Source organism: Panthera leo, chromosome C1 (genome assembly GCF_018350215.1).
Source record: "Panthera leo isolate Ple1 chromosome C1, P.leo_Ple1_pat1.1, whole genome shotgun sequence".
NCBI lineage: Eukaryota > Metazoa > Chordata > Mammalia > Carnivora > Felidae > Panthera > Panthera leo.
Genome location: NC_056686.1, coordinates 103961077 through 103976979, shown reverse-complemented (window position 1 = coordinate 103976979; position 15903 = coordinate 103961077). Strand labels below are relative to the sequence as shown.

At 46.6% G+C, this 15903-nt stretch overlaps 1 protein-coding gene, 1 long non-coding RNA gene and 1 other non-coding gene across 9 annotated transcripts in view; 1 reads left to right on the top strand and 2 right to left on the bottom strand.

Moving 5' to 3' along the window:
* Positions 1-15879, bottom strand: part of LOC122228611 (transcription initiation factor TFIID subunit 4-like) — a 39002-nt gene extending 23123 nt beyond the window's left edge. The window contains exons 1-4 of one of the 7 annotated variants that reach the window (XR_006206674.1): positions 15635-15879; positions 10960-11037; positions 3835-3964; positions 45-119 (exon numbers count right to left, since the gene is read on the bottom strand). Coding sequence is in view for 2 of the 7 variants with exons in the window: in XM_042953750.1 (XP_042809684.1) it covers positions 3289-3726; positions 3835-3964; positions 5287-5318 (600 nt within the window). In the remaining 5 variants the exon portion in view is untranslated. Of the gene's footprint in view, positions 1-44; positions 120-3226; positions 3727-3834; positions 3965-5286; positions 5585-8545; positions 8684-10959; positions 11038-15634 lie in introns of those variants that run through there. The other 6 variants (XR_006206676.1, XR_006206677.1, XM_042953751.1 and 3 more) reach the window with 6 other exon arrangements.
* On the top strand, positions 2743-4665 carry LOC122228614. Its single transcript, XR_006206679.1, has 3 exons — positions 2743-3151; positions 4154-4255; positions 4626-4665. It is a non-coding gene; the product is annotated as an uncharacterized LOC122228614 (long non-coding RNA).
* TRNAV-CAC lies at positions 3231-3303 on the bottom strand. Its single transcript has one exon. It is a non-coding gene; the product is annotated as a tRNA-Val (tRNA).
* Positions 15880-15903: the final 24 nt, after the last annotated feature.

Genomic DNA, 15903 nt, shown 5'->3' with positions numbered 1-15903 from the left:
CAAATAGTGAAACTTCACTTCGAGATTTCTTTCCTTTATCATACCTTTGGCCATGAAGGGAAGCCAGTTCGGTGCAAAGCAGTCTGACTACATTATGGATAGACCTAAGACAATTACACCTGTTAAAAAGAAAAACACAGGCCCAAGATAGTGTCACTTGTCCCCAGGACAACCAAGACTTAATTGCAGTTTCTGCCTCTCCGAGAGTAGAATTTGAAGCCAATAGGGGCACCTGAGTGGCTCAGTTGGTCATGATCTCATGGTTTATGAGTTGGTCTGTGAGTCTGAGCCCTGCTGAGGGCTCAGAGCCTGGAGCCTGCTTTGGATTCTGTGTCTCCCTCTCTCTCTCTGCCCCCACCCCCCACTCATTCTCCCTTCCTCTCTCTCGAGTAAATAAACATTAAAAAAACTTTAGAATTTTAGGCCAATAAATCTGGAACTTTCTGGTCAGCACCAATGAGTTAATCTGTCACCTGGGCCCTCTCCTTTCCCTAAAGGAAGATGAAGTAATCCACCTAATTGGAATCCTAGCTACTCCCCCTAAGGAAAGATGACCCAGTCTGAAACATCCTTTCTTTTCTTTTGCTTAATACCGTGTTGTCCCATTCTTTCCTATAAAAACCTTGCAAAGCTCCCCTCTACTTGTTAGCTGGGATATTGCCCGATTCATGAATTACTTAAAGCCAATTAGACCTTCAAATTTTGTTTTTTAATACAACTCTACTCAATGTAATACTTTTTTGCCCTCTGCCTTTGTCTAAGAATCATATTTAGTTCTTTCGTGCTCAGCTTGGTACAGGTTTGTACTGCTCTTAATATTTAGCCCTTTTCTAATATCCTATTGTAACTGAAATTTACTTTTATAACAACCTGAGAAGACTTGAATCCATTATAATTAGCAGTGTGTAGTCTTATGTTGGGGATTCCTGACCCAGTTGGTTTCATTTCTATATCATGTATTAAAAAATTTTTTTCCTTATGTTTTTCACTAGACTGGTTTACATAGATACAATTTTCTGTTTTCCTATAGCATTTAAGAAAACTCCATTTTCCTGATATATTTCCCAATATATTTCTGGGTCCTGGGTACATAAGACTAGGCATTCTGTACCTTAGTTCAGGAAAAAATTAACATGGGTGCTCTAAGCAAGGTTCTTTCATACTTGTCTTTCAGTTAGTTTCTGCTTCCCCACACCCTTTCCCTTGTCCACCTCCAGTGGCTTACACTCTCAGGGATTTACTGAAAGTCTTTTCATCACACTTTCTCTTTGCATATGTAAATAAGGTTGTGTTGTTGAAAAACACATATAGTATCTTTGAGTGAGTGTTGGGTTCCTTAGTTCGGTAACATACAAAAATATATACTTTTAATTGGTATGCATATGGAAATATTGACTCTGGAAATCCTTGGCTTGAGATCCAGGTACAGATTTAGATATCTTTACCTTGGCTTTGTCAAGGAAATAACCTTCTTCTGTGATTTTGCTATGGAGTCAAGGGAAATTGAGCCGTACCCTTAGGCAATACTTGAGATACACAATCTTTTTATCCAGTGTGAGCCTATGGAGAAGATTCAGGTGCTAGAAGATAAACAAAGGGAATTTTAAGGGATTTCCTGATATAAAGTCCAACCTGAATGGGGTATTGCTGTGTTTCTGGGGGTGGGGGGAACAAGGTAACACCCTGGCCTCCTCCTCAACCTGCTTATGAGAAGACAAATGAGTACTGGCTCATAGGTAGTGGTGAGTGAGTAGTAATTGTACTTTTTCTCATGGTTCCTGAGAATCACAGGTACAGCTAGTCCTTCCCAATTTCCCAATCCCTTGCCTTTTTTCCTTCTGTTAGGAGGATTAACATTGAAGAAAAGGAAGCTGTTTCCGCCTTGTTTCGAACCACGGAATTTTCCCATGTGAGGCGAACGTGATAACCACTTCACTATGGAAACCAGACAGTCAGCCTGGCTTCCTGCTCTAACCCTGAAAACCTTCAGTCCTGCCACTGCTGTTAAGCCCCAGTCTGTTTGGTTGAAAGACGGGATGAAGTCAAGTCCCAGGTTCTCTTTAGAGGAAAACGCTTGAAGCGAGACCTTGGGTTTCTGAGGTGAATAGAGGGGAGCCGCTGGCCTGGCTTCTCATCCCAGCTCTCCTCTCCCAGCCTGGCCATTACAAGGACACTGAATCCTGACCTCCCATATTTTAGGGGCTCAGTGCACAGCCACTTCTGCAAGCGTCCCTGGGTGCACACCAGACTTTGGGGGGTGAAAAGGCAAATCCTAAGTATGGAGACAGCGCCACAAAGTCTCCTGGATTGGAATCGAACCTGAGCAGTAGCGGTGAAAAATCCAAATCCCATCCCACCGATCCGATCCCGGGGGAATCCACCCACACAGGATCCCTGCTTCGGCCCCTGCAGATGAAAACCCTGAAAGTCAAGGTGACATTTCCCAGGCGGACAGAGCACAAGCGGAGGCGATTCCCAGCGGCGCGGGTCTGAATGCAGCCGCACAAGGCTCCCAGCCCTTGCCCTGCTGCTCACCACCTCTTCCAGCCTCAGCGACCCCTTGGGCCCTGACCACAAGGTGACTGGCCTGTGCCACACTCTAGTCCAGCTGGAGCCGTGTGTGTTGCAGAGCCAAGGCCGTGCTCTCTTTCTGAGCCTCCTTTCCTGATGGGTAAGGTGAGGACTCCGCTCTCAGCGGGGGGAGGGGCGGAGTCCCTCTACTTGGCGACTTCCGAAGTAGCTCCAGAGCTGTCCTGATGACGGCACGGGGACGGGCTCCTTTGGTGTCCCCATGGGCTCATTAGGTGGAGCCTGAAACTCCTCACCTACGTGTCTTTGGCCCGGGTCCCAGGTGCAGCTGGTTTGTGTTCTTTGCCTTAGTCAGGCAAATAAATACACCTGTTGCGCAAGTGTGCCGCCCAGGGAAGAACGTGCTGCTTTTCAGAGCCACGGTCGCTGTGAGCCCGTCGGGCAGACGGAGGCGCCAGATGAGCAGGTCAGCGGATGCGTGGAAGTAAAGGTAACCTGCAGTGGGCCTCGTCCTGCGTGCCCTTGTTGGAGTGACTAACTGGGTGTGGCCCGCTCTCCAAGGTGACTGGGAGCAGACACACAGAGGCCAGGCCTGGTGGTCGAGTGCTGAGAAGGCTTTCAGGTGGCGGTGGGACTCCTGCCGTGGTTCTTTTTGCGTTTTAAAGGACAATAGATGGGGGGGGGGGGTGGTAAAAGGAAGCTGTTTCCGCCCGGTTTCGAACCGGGGACCTTTCGCGTGTGAGGCGAACGTGATAACCACTACACTACGGAAACGGGGCAGGCAGCCGGGCCTCCGGCTCTAACCCCCAAAAGTGGCATTTCGGCCACAACTATCGGGCCCGCCGACTTCGCCTGAACCGCCCAAGGCCCTGGAAACAGCCGCGCCCCAGAAGCGGCCCCGGCAAAGGACCCCGTGCGGCCCCGCCCCGGAGGACGGAACCCTGGCGCCCTCAGCAGCCTGGCCTCGGGAACCGCACCGAAGGCAGGGTGTCCGCCTCCAGGACGAGGGGCCCCGGGGCAGACGTCGGGTGCGCGCTCTTCCTCCGCCAGCCCGTTGGCTCTGCGCTGCCCCGCGGCCCTCCCGGCAGAGCGGCGTCTCTTTCGTGTCCTCTGGGCGAAGGGGGTCCCTCGGGCTCCTGCCTGCGCTGCTTTAAAGCCACTGACAGGAGGCCCGCGGCCAACAAGCTCCAGTGAAATCTAGGTCACGGACCAGAGGGATGAAAAGGAAGAGCCAGAAACCGAGTTGAGTGGCACCGAGCGGAAGAGTGGCAGAGCCGCGACTGGGGAGGGAAGGTCTCTTCCTACCTGGCGTTTTGAGTGATTCTTGGGTGGGCTGCCTTGGAGTCTCCCGAATAGGCTGGTGGTGAGACTCGGTGTGACCACAGCCACCTTCAGGGGGGCCTTCAGCATTGGGAACAAAGTGAAGACGAAAAGCCTGGAAAAATAGGTATTTTTAAAGCTGTTTCCTCTCTCCCTCCCGCATTGGAGTGTGTACGGTATTACTGCGTGATCTTGATTGCACTGTAATTTAGCACAACGACTTTCCTAATATTTGGCAGTTTCTCATACAGTGAAAAACCTGACCTGCCCCGTTACCTAGGAATATTGCTATTCACTCCCCCAGAAAAATGAATGCCAACATCCAAAGAGGCCTCTACACCAACGTTCGTGCCACATCATTCATACCAGGCAAAACCGGATACAACCCAAATGCCCATCAACAGAGGTGATACACAAACCCTTGTATATGTTTAGAATGGATTAAGTACTCTGTAGTAAAAACATCCAAACTATGGTTTAGGCGGTAACACGGATAAGCCCCTCGCATAGTTATATGTAGCTATCTGATACTCCTGGGTGATTCCATTTCCAGGAGAGAAGAGTGGTTCCCCCTTTGAAATAATTTGCCGGGAAACTTCCTGGGTTGATGGCTATGTTGCATATATTAGTCTGGCTGTTAGTACAAGCATTTACACGTTTATCACATTATTGCACTGTATACTTGGAATATCTTAACTCCACTTACCCTCCTCATTTTTGAGTTATTGGCATTAATTTTATTTCAAAATACATTTTATCTATTTTATTTTTGACAGAGACAGTGACAGTGCGTGAGCAGGGGAGGGGCAGAGAGAGACGGAAACACAGAATCCGAAGCAGGCCCCAGGCAGAGCCCAACGTGGGCTCAAACTCGTGAACTATGACATCATGACCAGAGCCAAAGTGGGATGCTTGACCAACTGAGCCACCCAGGCACCACTCAACATACATTTTAAAAACATAGGCATTCTTACCATTGCTCAGAGAGTCCTATTTATTTGACTTAGCCACGTATTTTACCTATTCATTGCCCTTCCTTCCTTCCTTCCTTCCTTCCTTCCTTCCTTTTGCACAGTTCCCCTGTGGCCTGTGCAGTTACTTCTGCCTGAAGAGTTACCTTTTGCACTTTGCATTTCTTTTTCGTTAGCTTATGTGGAAAGGTCTTCACTTCACTCACCCTTGAAAGATACTGGGTCGGGGGCAGCACGTGGTGGCTGGAAATCATACTGAGGTCCTTCATACTGAGGGTCCTCTCATACTGAGACCTTCATTGAGGTCTTCTTTTTCATGTTTTTGCTGAGATTTCAGCTCCCAATCTTTGGACGATGTCATAGGAGTGTCCCCTCCTCCCCACACCCCAATCTGGGTGCTGCTGTGATTGTTTTCAGCTGCCCTTGGTTGTTCAGCAGTTTAGGGGTGTGACCTTCTTGTCCTTACCTGGCTTGCAGTGCACCGAACTTCTTGCACATGTGGTTGGAGAGACCATGATGATTTTTCTTTGATTCTCCATGATATAGTTTCTGCCCCACTTTCTGGTCCTCCAACCCCTGAGACTTTAATTACACACGTGTTAGGACTTCATGACATGGCTCATTATCTTTGTTACGCTCTTAATATTTCTTCCTTTTGGCTCTGTATGCTTCAGTCTGGAGAGTTTCTTTCCACTTACAAATTTCGAGGTTAATACTCTCTCTACCATTGAGTCCAAGCTGCAGTTAAACTGACCTGCTGACTTTTTTAAAATGCCAACTATTACATATATTTAATTTTCATGAGATTTTAAAACTAGATTCTATTTCTCTGATGCAATATTTTATCTTGTCATCTATTTTCTGAACAGCTGAATCATATACCACTTCATCTTTTTTTTTAACTTTTAAGTAATATATTTTTTCAAGTTTCAATTTATTTATTTTGAGAGAGAGAGAGCGAGACAGAACAAGCTCGGGGCAGAGGAAGAGGAAGAGGGAGAGAATCCCAAGCAGGTTCTGCCCCATAGATCTCACCAACCTTAAGATCATGACCTGAGCCTGAGCCAAAATCAAGGCAGATGCTTAACCGATCGAGCTACGCAAGTGCCCCTGATTTTTAAGTAATTTAAAGAAATTTTATTCAAGTGACCTGTACACCCAACGTGGGGCTCAAACTCACAACCCAGAGAGATCAAGAGTCACGTGCTCTACCCACTGAGCCAGCCAGGTTCTCCTAAAACCTACCGCTTTGAGTTCTTATCTGAGAACTCAAGATATCAAGAGGCAATTTCTACGGTTTGCCTTCTTTCTCTTGCTTCTCTTCCTTTACAATCCTAGAATATTGTGATTGAATGATGAACCCGTGGTGTGAAGGACAGCCAGGTTGGAGATGTTGTTTCTCTGAAGATCTTTCACCTTCTCCCCCAGCAGGCAGCAGAGGGGCGCATCACCTCTAATCCTTGACGAAGCTGATTTGCAGCTGGTTCGCCCTCAGGGAAAGCCTCAATCTACAGCTAGTTTGCTCACACTGCTGTGCTGCAGACGTCCAGGGCTCCTACCTGCGACCTTGGTATGTTTCCTTGGGCCCCTCCTCTTCCATGAATCCTGAGCTTCAGTTTTTATCCCCTAAGCACCACGGTAGTGCTGCAAATTCCACTCTCTTTCAGCCACACTCTGCTGGCCTTCCAAGCCCCTTTGATGCACATAGCTTAATTTGCAAATGTATTGTGGGGAACTTCTGTACCAAGCACCCAGCTCACTTAACCCATTCCAGGATCTTGGCTGCTCAAGTCTGAATCCTTGGACAGTTCCATATGCCCTTCCTCTTCCCCCCCCCCCCCGCCACCCCCCGGCCCCCCAACTTCTCTGTCCAGACCTATGAGATCACTTAACATGTTGTTTTCTCTGACTCTTAGTAGCTTCCCTCTCTCCAGTTTCTCAGTCTCCGGTTCCTGCCAAGAACTGGCAAATGCCCTGAGGGGATAACGCAGAAAATTAGTCTCATTCCATTGAGTTTCTCTTCTCTCTCATCTCTCCCCTTGAGCTGAAGGACTGGTGGGTCCTATCTGCATTGATAGTTCTCCAAATCTTCAAGCAGAATTCCTTCCATTCAAACTTCATTCATTTCTTTTCAGGGCGAATGCTGTTCTGCTACAAATACTCCATCATCACTGAAAGGTGAAATCTACAATTTCCAGACAAATCACATTTTCTTCCTCCTTTTTTTCTTAAAATAAGGTGGGGGGGGTCACTGGTGCATAGCTGAAGTTTTCTTTTAGTACCCCCCGGGTAAGTCTGACTGGATATCAAAAGCTCTTGCTAGAAGCACGGGCAAAAGATTGTCTACCTGGAGCTGAACACTCATCACGCCTGTCCAAGGTCCGAGAATTTGATCAAGTTGGATCCAGTTCCCTGCTGCACTGTCCTGTCAGTTAACTCACCATGGAAATTATCAAGCGACCAGTTTTCCAGGTGCTGGTCACTGATACAGAGGCGGAGAGCCCAAGTGAACCATTTAACACTCCTCATTTATTCTGGGGAATGCTGAAAGTCAGCAGTGGTGCAGTTAGAAGTGAAAACGGAAGTCTTAGTTACAATGATACTGGCAGTTTTCTCCAAGCGAGCGCGAGTGTCACCGTGTGAGCAGCAAGCAGTTCCCCGGTGCTGTACCGAGCATAACCTATCTAGTCCCCATAACAACCCCGAGACGGTGTAGGTTATCAGCACCCCTGCTTGCAGGTGAGGACACTCAGGCACTGAAAGGCTGGTCTGACTTTCCAAGGGGCCCAGCCCTGTGACGGGGAGGGCCAGCACTCAGGGCCAGGCAGTTTGCCTCCAGAGCCCTCGCGTTTGGCCAGCCTGCCAGCGCACACTGAGAAGCCTTCACCAAGATTTGCCGTCCCCTCCTGGCTCAGCCTCCCTGATGTTGAAAAGAAAGAAAAGGTTAAAAGTAAGGCCTACTTAACACTGGCAACTAATGGACGGAATGAAGAAGAGAAAGAACAAAACGATTTAGTCCTCCCCAGAAACAGACTCCATGGCTCCCGGGATGATGCAATCACATCTCCCAACGGAAGTATTTACTAAATCTTGATTCTTTTTAATGGTCTGAACAAGGAAGTTCCCTAGAGAGGCTCCCCAAAACAAACAAGAACAAAAACAAAAACAAAAGAAAACAAATCCCGTCAAGTGTGCCTTTTATGTTCAAAGTGTGGAGCAGACAGCTGAGGCCCTCTCACCTACTTAATGCCTCAGGGCAAGAGGGAGTGCACCTGCAGTGACAAGGGGGACAGAGGAGATCGCATAAAAATGAGACAAAAATCATGCTTCTCAAAGCTCATTAAGGAACACAGCACTTTCATAGTTGGCCACAGCCATGTACCTTTATCACCGATTACCGAAGAGTTTCCATACTTTGATTTACAGCTTCTACTTAGTAAATTTCTTTTTAGACTCAATTGTATATCAGCGTCGTAACGGAAACACCACTAGGAATAGCCACAGGCAGGATGTAACTAGAACATAAAAGGAGATAGTAGTGTTGTGACAGTCAATGAGGGAGGTGATGAGCGGAGCCCAGGAGCCTCCCTCCACAAGCCTTCCCTTGAGGCATGGGCACAGGCAGCCTTCAGAGGAGCCCAGAGCCACGCTGGGGCTGGGTGATCAGTGCAGGAAAACCCTGGCCAACCAACCAGGACGTGGAATGGTTCTTCGTTACCAGCCAAGGGAAAACCCGACAGTCCCCCTCTCGATGATCACAGCTCAGGGGAAGCGGCGACATCAGTACACACACAGGAGCTGCTGGTGCTAGGGACGGACGAGGTGGACTAAAATGAATCTAATGCTGAGCGAGATTTCAGGGCCTTGAAAGAAAAAAGTCTTATGTGTAAGGGGTTCAGGAAGATTGCAGTGTGGGCAAGGTAATGAAGAACGGCACATTGATAGGTTGGGAAATAAACTGGACTGTGATTTGGTACTGCTCCCGTGGAAGGCAAGTTTGCAGGACTTCCCCAAAGTAGCAGCATATGAACACTATACTACAGTCATTGCACTTCCAGTTCTGTACGCTGTAGAAATACCTGCACAAGTGGCCAAAAATATGTGTACAGGAATTCGTAATCATAAAACCATAAAACCAACTTAATTTCAAAAGCAATATGGAAGAGGTTAAATAAGTATCACACATACTGTGGAAGAAATGCCTCTGTCAAACAAACGCAGAGGACAATGATGATGAGGATCCACTGATCACAACATTATTGATAGAGCAATGCCCAAATCCAGGCACTCCCTGGGGACGGGACACCATGCTTGGCCTCCTACTCCCCATGAAAAAGAACTGAGGCACATCAACACCAAAGGCTGGCGAAGATGGGGGAACAACAGGAGCTCTCACTTACTGCTTGGTGAGAACGCAAAATGGTACAGCCACCGTGGAAGGCAGTCTGGCAATTTCTCACAAAACCAAAAATGTTCTTAATATAGCAGCCAGCGTTCGGGCTCCCTGTTAGCCAGAGAAGTTGAAGTTATGCCCACACAGAAACCCGCACACGGATGCCTACGGCAGCTGTACTCACAATTGCCAAAACTTAGAAGCAACCAAGATGTCCCTTACAGGTGGAGGGATAAAGGAACTGTGACACACACACACACACACACACACACACACACACACACACACACACACACAATGAAGTAGTATTTCAGCACTAAAAGGAAATGAGCTGCCAATCCACCAAAGGACATGGAGGAATCTTAAGTGCGTATTAGTAAGTGAAACAAGCCGATCTGAAAAGGCTACATACTGTGTGATTCCAACTACACGACCTTCTGGAAAAGGCAAAACTATGGAAACAGGACAAGGATTCGTGGTTGCCAGAAAGGGGGCGCAGAGGATGTTTGGGCTAGTGAAACTACTTTGTGTGATACTTATAACGGTGGACACATTTCCGGATACGTTTGTCCAAACCCACCCTGCAAGAGTGAACCCTAATGTAAACTATGGACTTTGGACAGATTCCTGAGTTGGCACAAAGGCACTGCAGTGGGGGGTGTTGACAACCAGGCAGGCTATTTGTGTTGGGGGGGGGAGGGCAGGAAGGGTGTGGGCAATCTCTGTCCCTTCCCCTCAGCTTTGCTGTGAACCTAAAATGATCTAAAAAATGAACAATTAGCATTTTTTTCAAAAAACGCCAGCCCCCTAGACCAATTTTCCCAAAGCAAGCAGCTTGAACAATGAAGGCAATCATGTTTAGAAATTAAAAAAAGAAAAAAGATGGGAGTCACAAAAAGTTTCACTTACTCATCCAATCTTTCAGGGAGGACCACAGAGTTTTACCACACTAGGTAGAACCCGGGTTCTTCTATCTGTTTGAGAAGCTGGCATTGTAGAGGTATAAAGCTCATAGGCCAGCAGATACCGTCAGAGAATGAGGTTCGGGAGGTGGGGTGGCTCTGAACAGTTAGGTGCTGTAAGGTGGCTAGGACCCAGAATCCAGTAATGTTGTGTACTTTATGTGAGGAAATGTGCAGGTGCGAAACTGCAGGTAACAGGGGAATTAAGGTAAACGTGAAGCAGCCTGTCCCTGGGTGGGCTCAAACCACCAACCTTTCAGTTAACAGCTGAACACACTAACCAATTGCACCACTGAGACTTTACTGGGTGGCTTTTTGGATTTCATTGTGTTGGCACTTCCACCCAGGATGTACGGTTGCCAGTCCTGTAGGAAAACTGCAAATTTCAAAGCTTCAAAAAATAGATTAGAGAGATAAATGGTGTTGTTTATCCCATTTGAAACTGGTATGTCGGGTGATTATGAAACTAAAAGCACAGAATGGCTTGGCCACAAATTGCCCCTTACCTGTTCATTGCCAGTGCCTTCAGAGAGATCACGGGCTCTGATACCCTGGACCTGAGCCACATAGGGTCCTTAGGAAGCTCAAGGCCTGGTGGGCTCCCATGATGGCTCTTTCTGTCACTCTGCCCTCACCCAGTGAGAGAGTTTGCCCACCCTTCCAAGAGGCCTCTGTGTAGATGTGTTGCTTTGGTTCCTATGTGTAGCACGGGAGCTCCAGGGGCAGGGGTCGTTCTGAAGGTCCGCCTTGTTGCCCCTCCCTGAGAACAGAGTCTGACACTCACCAGAGTCTGACACCAGGAAGTTCTGTTAAGACTTGTTGAATACATTGTTGTCTGTAGCTTTTAGCCCCATGAAGAACCCTGAGAATGGAAATGAAAAGTTTTTCAAAGCCCAAAGTTCTTTGTAAAAAGCTTTTATCCAGGTTGACTCCTCAGCCTCCCCAGCACCAGGCAACAGGAAAAGCCTACAGTGGACCCTCTGCCCAGGAGGCCCCTGCCCCCTTTAGGAGAGTTGTGTCCTCATTGTGGTAGGTGGGTGGACCCCTGAGGGTGGGACAAATCAGTGGGGGGTGGGGAGGGGGGAAGGGGGTGCTTGGAAAAGGGCAGTGAGACCTCCTAGGAGGACTTGTGTCGGGACAGAAGCCGGATCCAGAGAGGTGGGAATTGTTTTTGTTATATAGCAGAATAGGGAAGGAGGGTCTGAGCTGGGGTGGGAGAGAAAGGAAGGAGGAGGGGGTGGGGGAGAGAGACCCAGAGGGAGGAAGAGATGGGGAGGTGATGAAAGAATTTATACTTACATCCCTCCCTCACTTGCCCTCTCCTTCTCCCTTTTCTTCCCATCCTAACAGCTGAGGAATCCTGATGTAGGGAAATTTAAGAAGACCCAACTAATGTATGCTCAAGAGGGCAAGCTCTATGTTGTAAAGATGGTTTGCCCTGGAGGGTGGGGGGGTGGGTGACATAGATAAAAGGGATTAAGAACACTCCTGTCATGATGAGCACTGAATAATGTATAGAAATGTTGAATCATTATACTGTACACGTGAAACTAATATAAGACTAATTAATATATATTTCAATTAAAAAAAAAAGAAACAATGGTTCTGCCCTTGTGTGGCTTTGGCTAAACACACTTCAAGTGTCTCCCTTCTTTGTTCTATAAAATGGGACTAATTAAGAGCATTTTACTTCATTCTATTATCAGATGTGTTTTGACTTAGTTACTATTGGATCAGTCATGTTAAAAGCAGTAGAATCATGAATATTACTGTCATTATCCTCCTAATCTTTTGACAGCCACTATCCTTATTTATTTCACAAATATGTTTTGCTCCTTCTAGAAATTACTGTAAATGGGATCACAGGGTATGTATGCTTATGTCTACTTCTCTCTATGTAATGTCTTTGAATTTTATACATGTCATTGAGTAGATCAGCTTTTCATTCCTTTTTATTGCTGAGAAGGATTCTCAGCATAATTGCATAAATATTTCACAATTTCTTTACCATTCTCCTGATGATGGATATTTGGGTTGTTTCCAATTTGAGCTGTTACAAATAAAGCTGCTATGAACATTCTCATTACAAGTGGGTTTTTTTCTTTTTTTAAAAATTTATTCACTTTTTGAGAGAGAGAGAGAAAGAGAGAGAGACAGTATGAGCAGGGGAAGGACAGAGAGAGAGGGAGACACATAATCCGAAGCAGGCTCCAGGCTCTGAGGGGTCAGCACAGAGCCCAACTCAGGGCTCAAACTCACAGTGAGATCATGACCTGAGCCAAAGTCGGTCGCTTAACCAACTGAGCCACCCAGGCACCCCCAAGTGTTTTTGTAGACACTTTTCCACCCCATTTCTTTTGGATAAATACCTAAGGGAGGATTTGATGGAACCAAAGAGGGAGAGGTGTATGTTTAATTTCATAAGAAACTGACAAAATGTTTCCCAAAGTGGTTGCACCATTATAGTCATGCCAACAATGTATGAGAGTTCTGGTTGTTGACAAAAATTCCTTGACAGAACTGTCAGGGTCCTCTAAACTCTCTTCTCAAGCGGGCCCTGACCTTCAGCCTTTGGAGTTTGTTTTTGCATTGTCCAATTTTAGCAAGAATCCTGCTAAGTCATTTTAACCAGAACCCCCTCCATGACATCTGGTCAGGTTCCTTGTCCTCCGTCCCTGGGTGATGCCTGATGACTTTGGCAGGCCTTCAGCAAGAGCCCCTTGGGCTGGTTTAGCCAGAATCTCCCCCGCTTACCCCTGAAGTTTCCTCTTAGTAAATTTTCACTCATTAACCCTCTCTCTGGTCCTGCTCTGGGCTATACGTTCCCACTCTCCCTTGTTGTATTCAGAGCTGAGCTTGGTCTCTCCTATTACAAAACCCCATTTTAGTAGTCCTCCTTAATAAAGCCTACCCTACTGTTCTTTAACAAAAGTCATGTATGATTTTTTATTTTGTTTATTCTATTGAGTGTAATAAAATCTCAATGTGGTTTTAATTTCCATTTTCTTAGTTTAGGGGCACCTGGGTGGCTCAGTCAGTTAAGTGTCTGACTTTGGCTCAGGTGATGATCTCATGGTTTGGGAGTTCAGGCCTTGCATCGGCTCTGTGCTGACAGTTCAGAGCCTGGAGCCTGCTTTGATTCTGTCTCCCTCCCTGTCTGCCCCTCCCCTGCTCTTTTTCTGTCTCTCAAAAATAAATCAACGTTAAAAACTTGAAGAAAAAAAAGTTTGCTTAGAAGAGTTTATGGTAAGTCTTAAAGTCAGGTAGTGTAAGTTTGCCAGTTTTGTACTTTTTTTTTTTACACAGCTCAATAAAATTTGAAATATGCATAGATATACACACATCTATATGTATATCTATGCATATTTCAAATTTTATTGATATATGTACATATATATGTGTGTGTGTCTGTATATATATATATATATATATATATATATATATATATAAAATCATCACACAGATCAAAGAATGCTTTACTCTGCTCCTCTCCAATATTGTATCTGTGTCCTTACATGTACTGGTTGATCATATGGCTAAAGATACTCTTTTGTATTCTCTGAAGAGAATAAATCTTCAGTCATCTGCAAAGATAATGGAGAGACACAATGTCTACAAAATTTAGCATTTCCTCTAGATTTTTCTTGAAATAAAAGTTAGTTTATTTTCAGGGCCTTTAAATTACTTCTGATCATGGGGGCCTGGGTGGCTAAGTCATTGAGTGTCTGGCTCTTGGTTTCGGTTCAGGTCACAGTCTTATGGTTTGTGAGTTTGAGCTCCAAGTTGGGTTCCGTGGGGACCGTGCAGAGTCTGCTTGGAATTCTCTTTCCCTCTTTCTTTGCCCCTCCCCTGCTCCTGCTCTCTCTCGTGCACACTCTCTCTCACAATAAATAAAAACATATCATTTCTGATCATGAAAAATAATGTGTTGTTTAAGTTTTCTGCTTCATTCTAGGGACAGTCTGTTTTTATTTTCTTATTTGAGAGAGAGAGCGCACTCCTGTGACCTGGGGACAGGGGCAGTGGGAGAGAGAAACTCAAGCAGGCTCCATCCTTAGTGCAGAAGCTGATCCCACAACCCCTGGGATTAGGACCTGAGTCCAAACCAAGCATCTAACACTCATCAGCCCAGTCCGCCCCCCAAGTGAGCCACCCAGGTGCGCTTGAGGAGAAAGAATCTTATGGGGAGTCCCATTTGCTAGGCCGACTGTCAAACATGAGCAAATTGGCAACTCCAGGATAGCTGACTTTTTTTTTTCTTTTTGGCATATGAAAGAAGATAGGGGAGAGGCTTAGATACTGCATGGGAGATACAATATGGGGAAGAATAGGCTGGAACCAGTAAACTGGTTTTAGGGTTTGGCCGTGGATGTCAGATTTGGGATAAAAAGAGGTTATGAATAAGACAGGAAAAACGTTAATAGAGAAACATCAGAATTTAAAGGCTTTGATGCTTTATCATTGATTCTTCTTTGCCATCTGTGTAAAAATAGCAAAAGGTGTACTCAATGTACTAGATCTATACATATCTCTAGATCTTTGAATGTTTATTTTGAGAGAGAGATGGAGAGAGAATTCCAAGCAGGTCTGCACTGATGCAGGGCTCAGACCCCCAGAACCATGAGGTCATGACCTACATGGAAACCAAAAGTCTTACACTTAACCAACTGAGCCATCCAGACGCACAGATATTTTTCGAATGCATATTTAAATAAGTTCCTCAATTCATTGAAAGTAAGATAGGCCCAAGTAGGAGTCAAACCTACCTGGATGAAGGGCCTCTAGGTGTGTGACATTCTCAACTGTAGTTGCTGTGGCCTCTCCTAATGGGATGGAGGCCCTTAAACGTGGGGCGACCCAATGTAGGGGGGGAGGGGGTCAGTGTTGTTGGCAGTGAAAGCATTCACGTGAGGCAAAACAAAGAAAATAGAAGTTTATTGAATACACCGCAAGGGAGCTACAGATAGATCAGCAAAGCAGACTGTCTGCAATGAGGCAGTGGGTGGGAGCTGTATTTAAAGGGGGAAGGTGAGGAGTTTGCGAACGTATGGCATTTTCCCCTTTTTGGGAACTGTGCCTGGTTTTAAGTAGCCTATTGGTTAGTTAGGGCCTATGGGTATTTTGAGATGGGTTGCCTGGTGGGCCTGTTATTCAGCCAGAGAGTCGCTGTGGGCCCTTTCTACATTCCACTGCTCACGCCTGTTGTCTAAAAGCGGCCTCTAACAATTGCTTTTGCTAGTTTTCCCCACAACTGAAAGTCCTCATCCAAAACTCATCAAACACCGCTTCCTTCGCCAAAAGATTTTAAAGTAATCTTAAAGTACGTGCTTTAAAAATAAACCTGCCAGGTGCATCCTTGGAATCCACAAGAAACCCAGGGAGAGACGTTCAAGGGCCAAAAGGAACTCACTGGGAGCCGGGCCAAGGCTTTGGCTCCCCCCCACAGAGACGGAACTCACCTTCACCAGCGACGGGACCGGACGCCGATTTCATCTTCGGGCTGTTTGCAGAGGAGGAAAGTCGCACGGAGTTCCTCCCTCCCCTGGGCTCTGTTTCCACCTCTCCGTTTCTGTCTCCTCCACGACGCTTCGGGAGCCCAACACTGGACAGGGCTGAAAGGGGAGGCTGCCCTTCTCCTCGGGGTCCCTCCCTCCGGGGCGTCGGGGCAGCTCAGTCGGGCCGGGACATTACAGCCCGCGGGTGACGCCCGCGGAGCCGCGACGGCAGC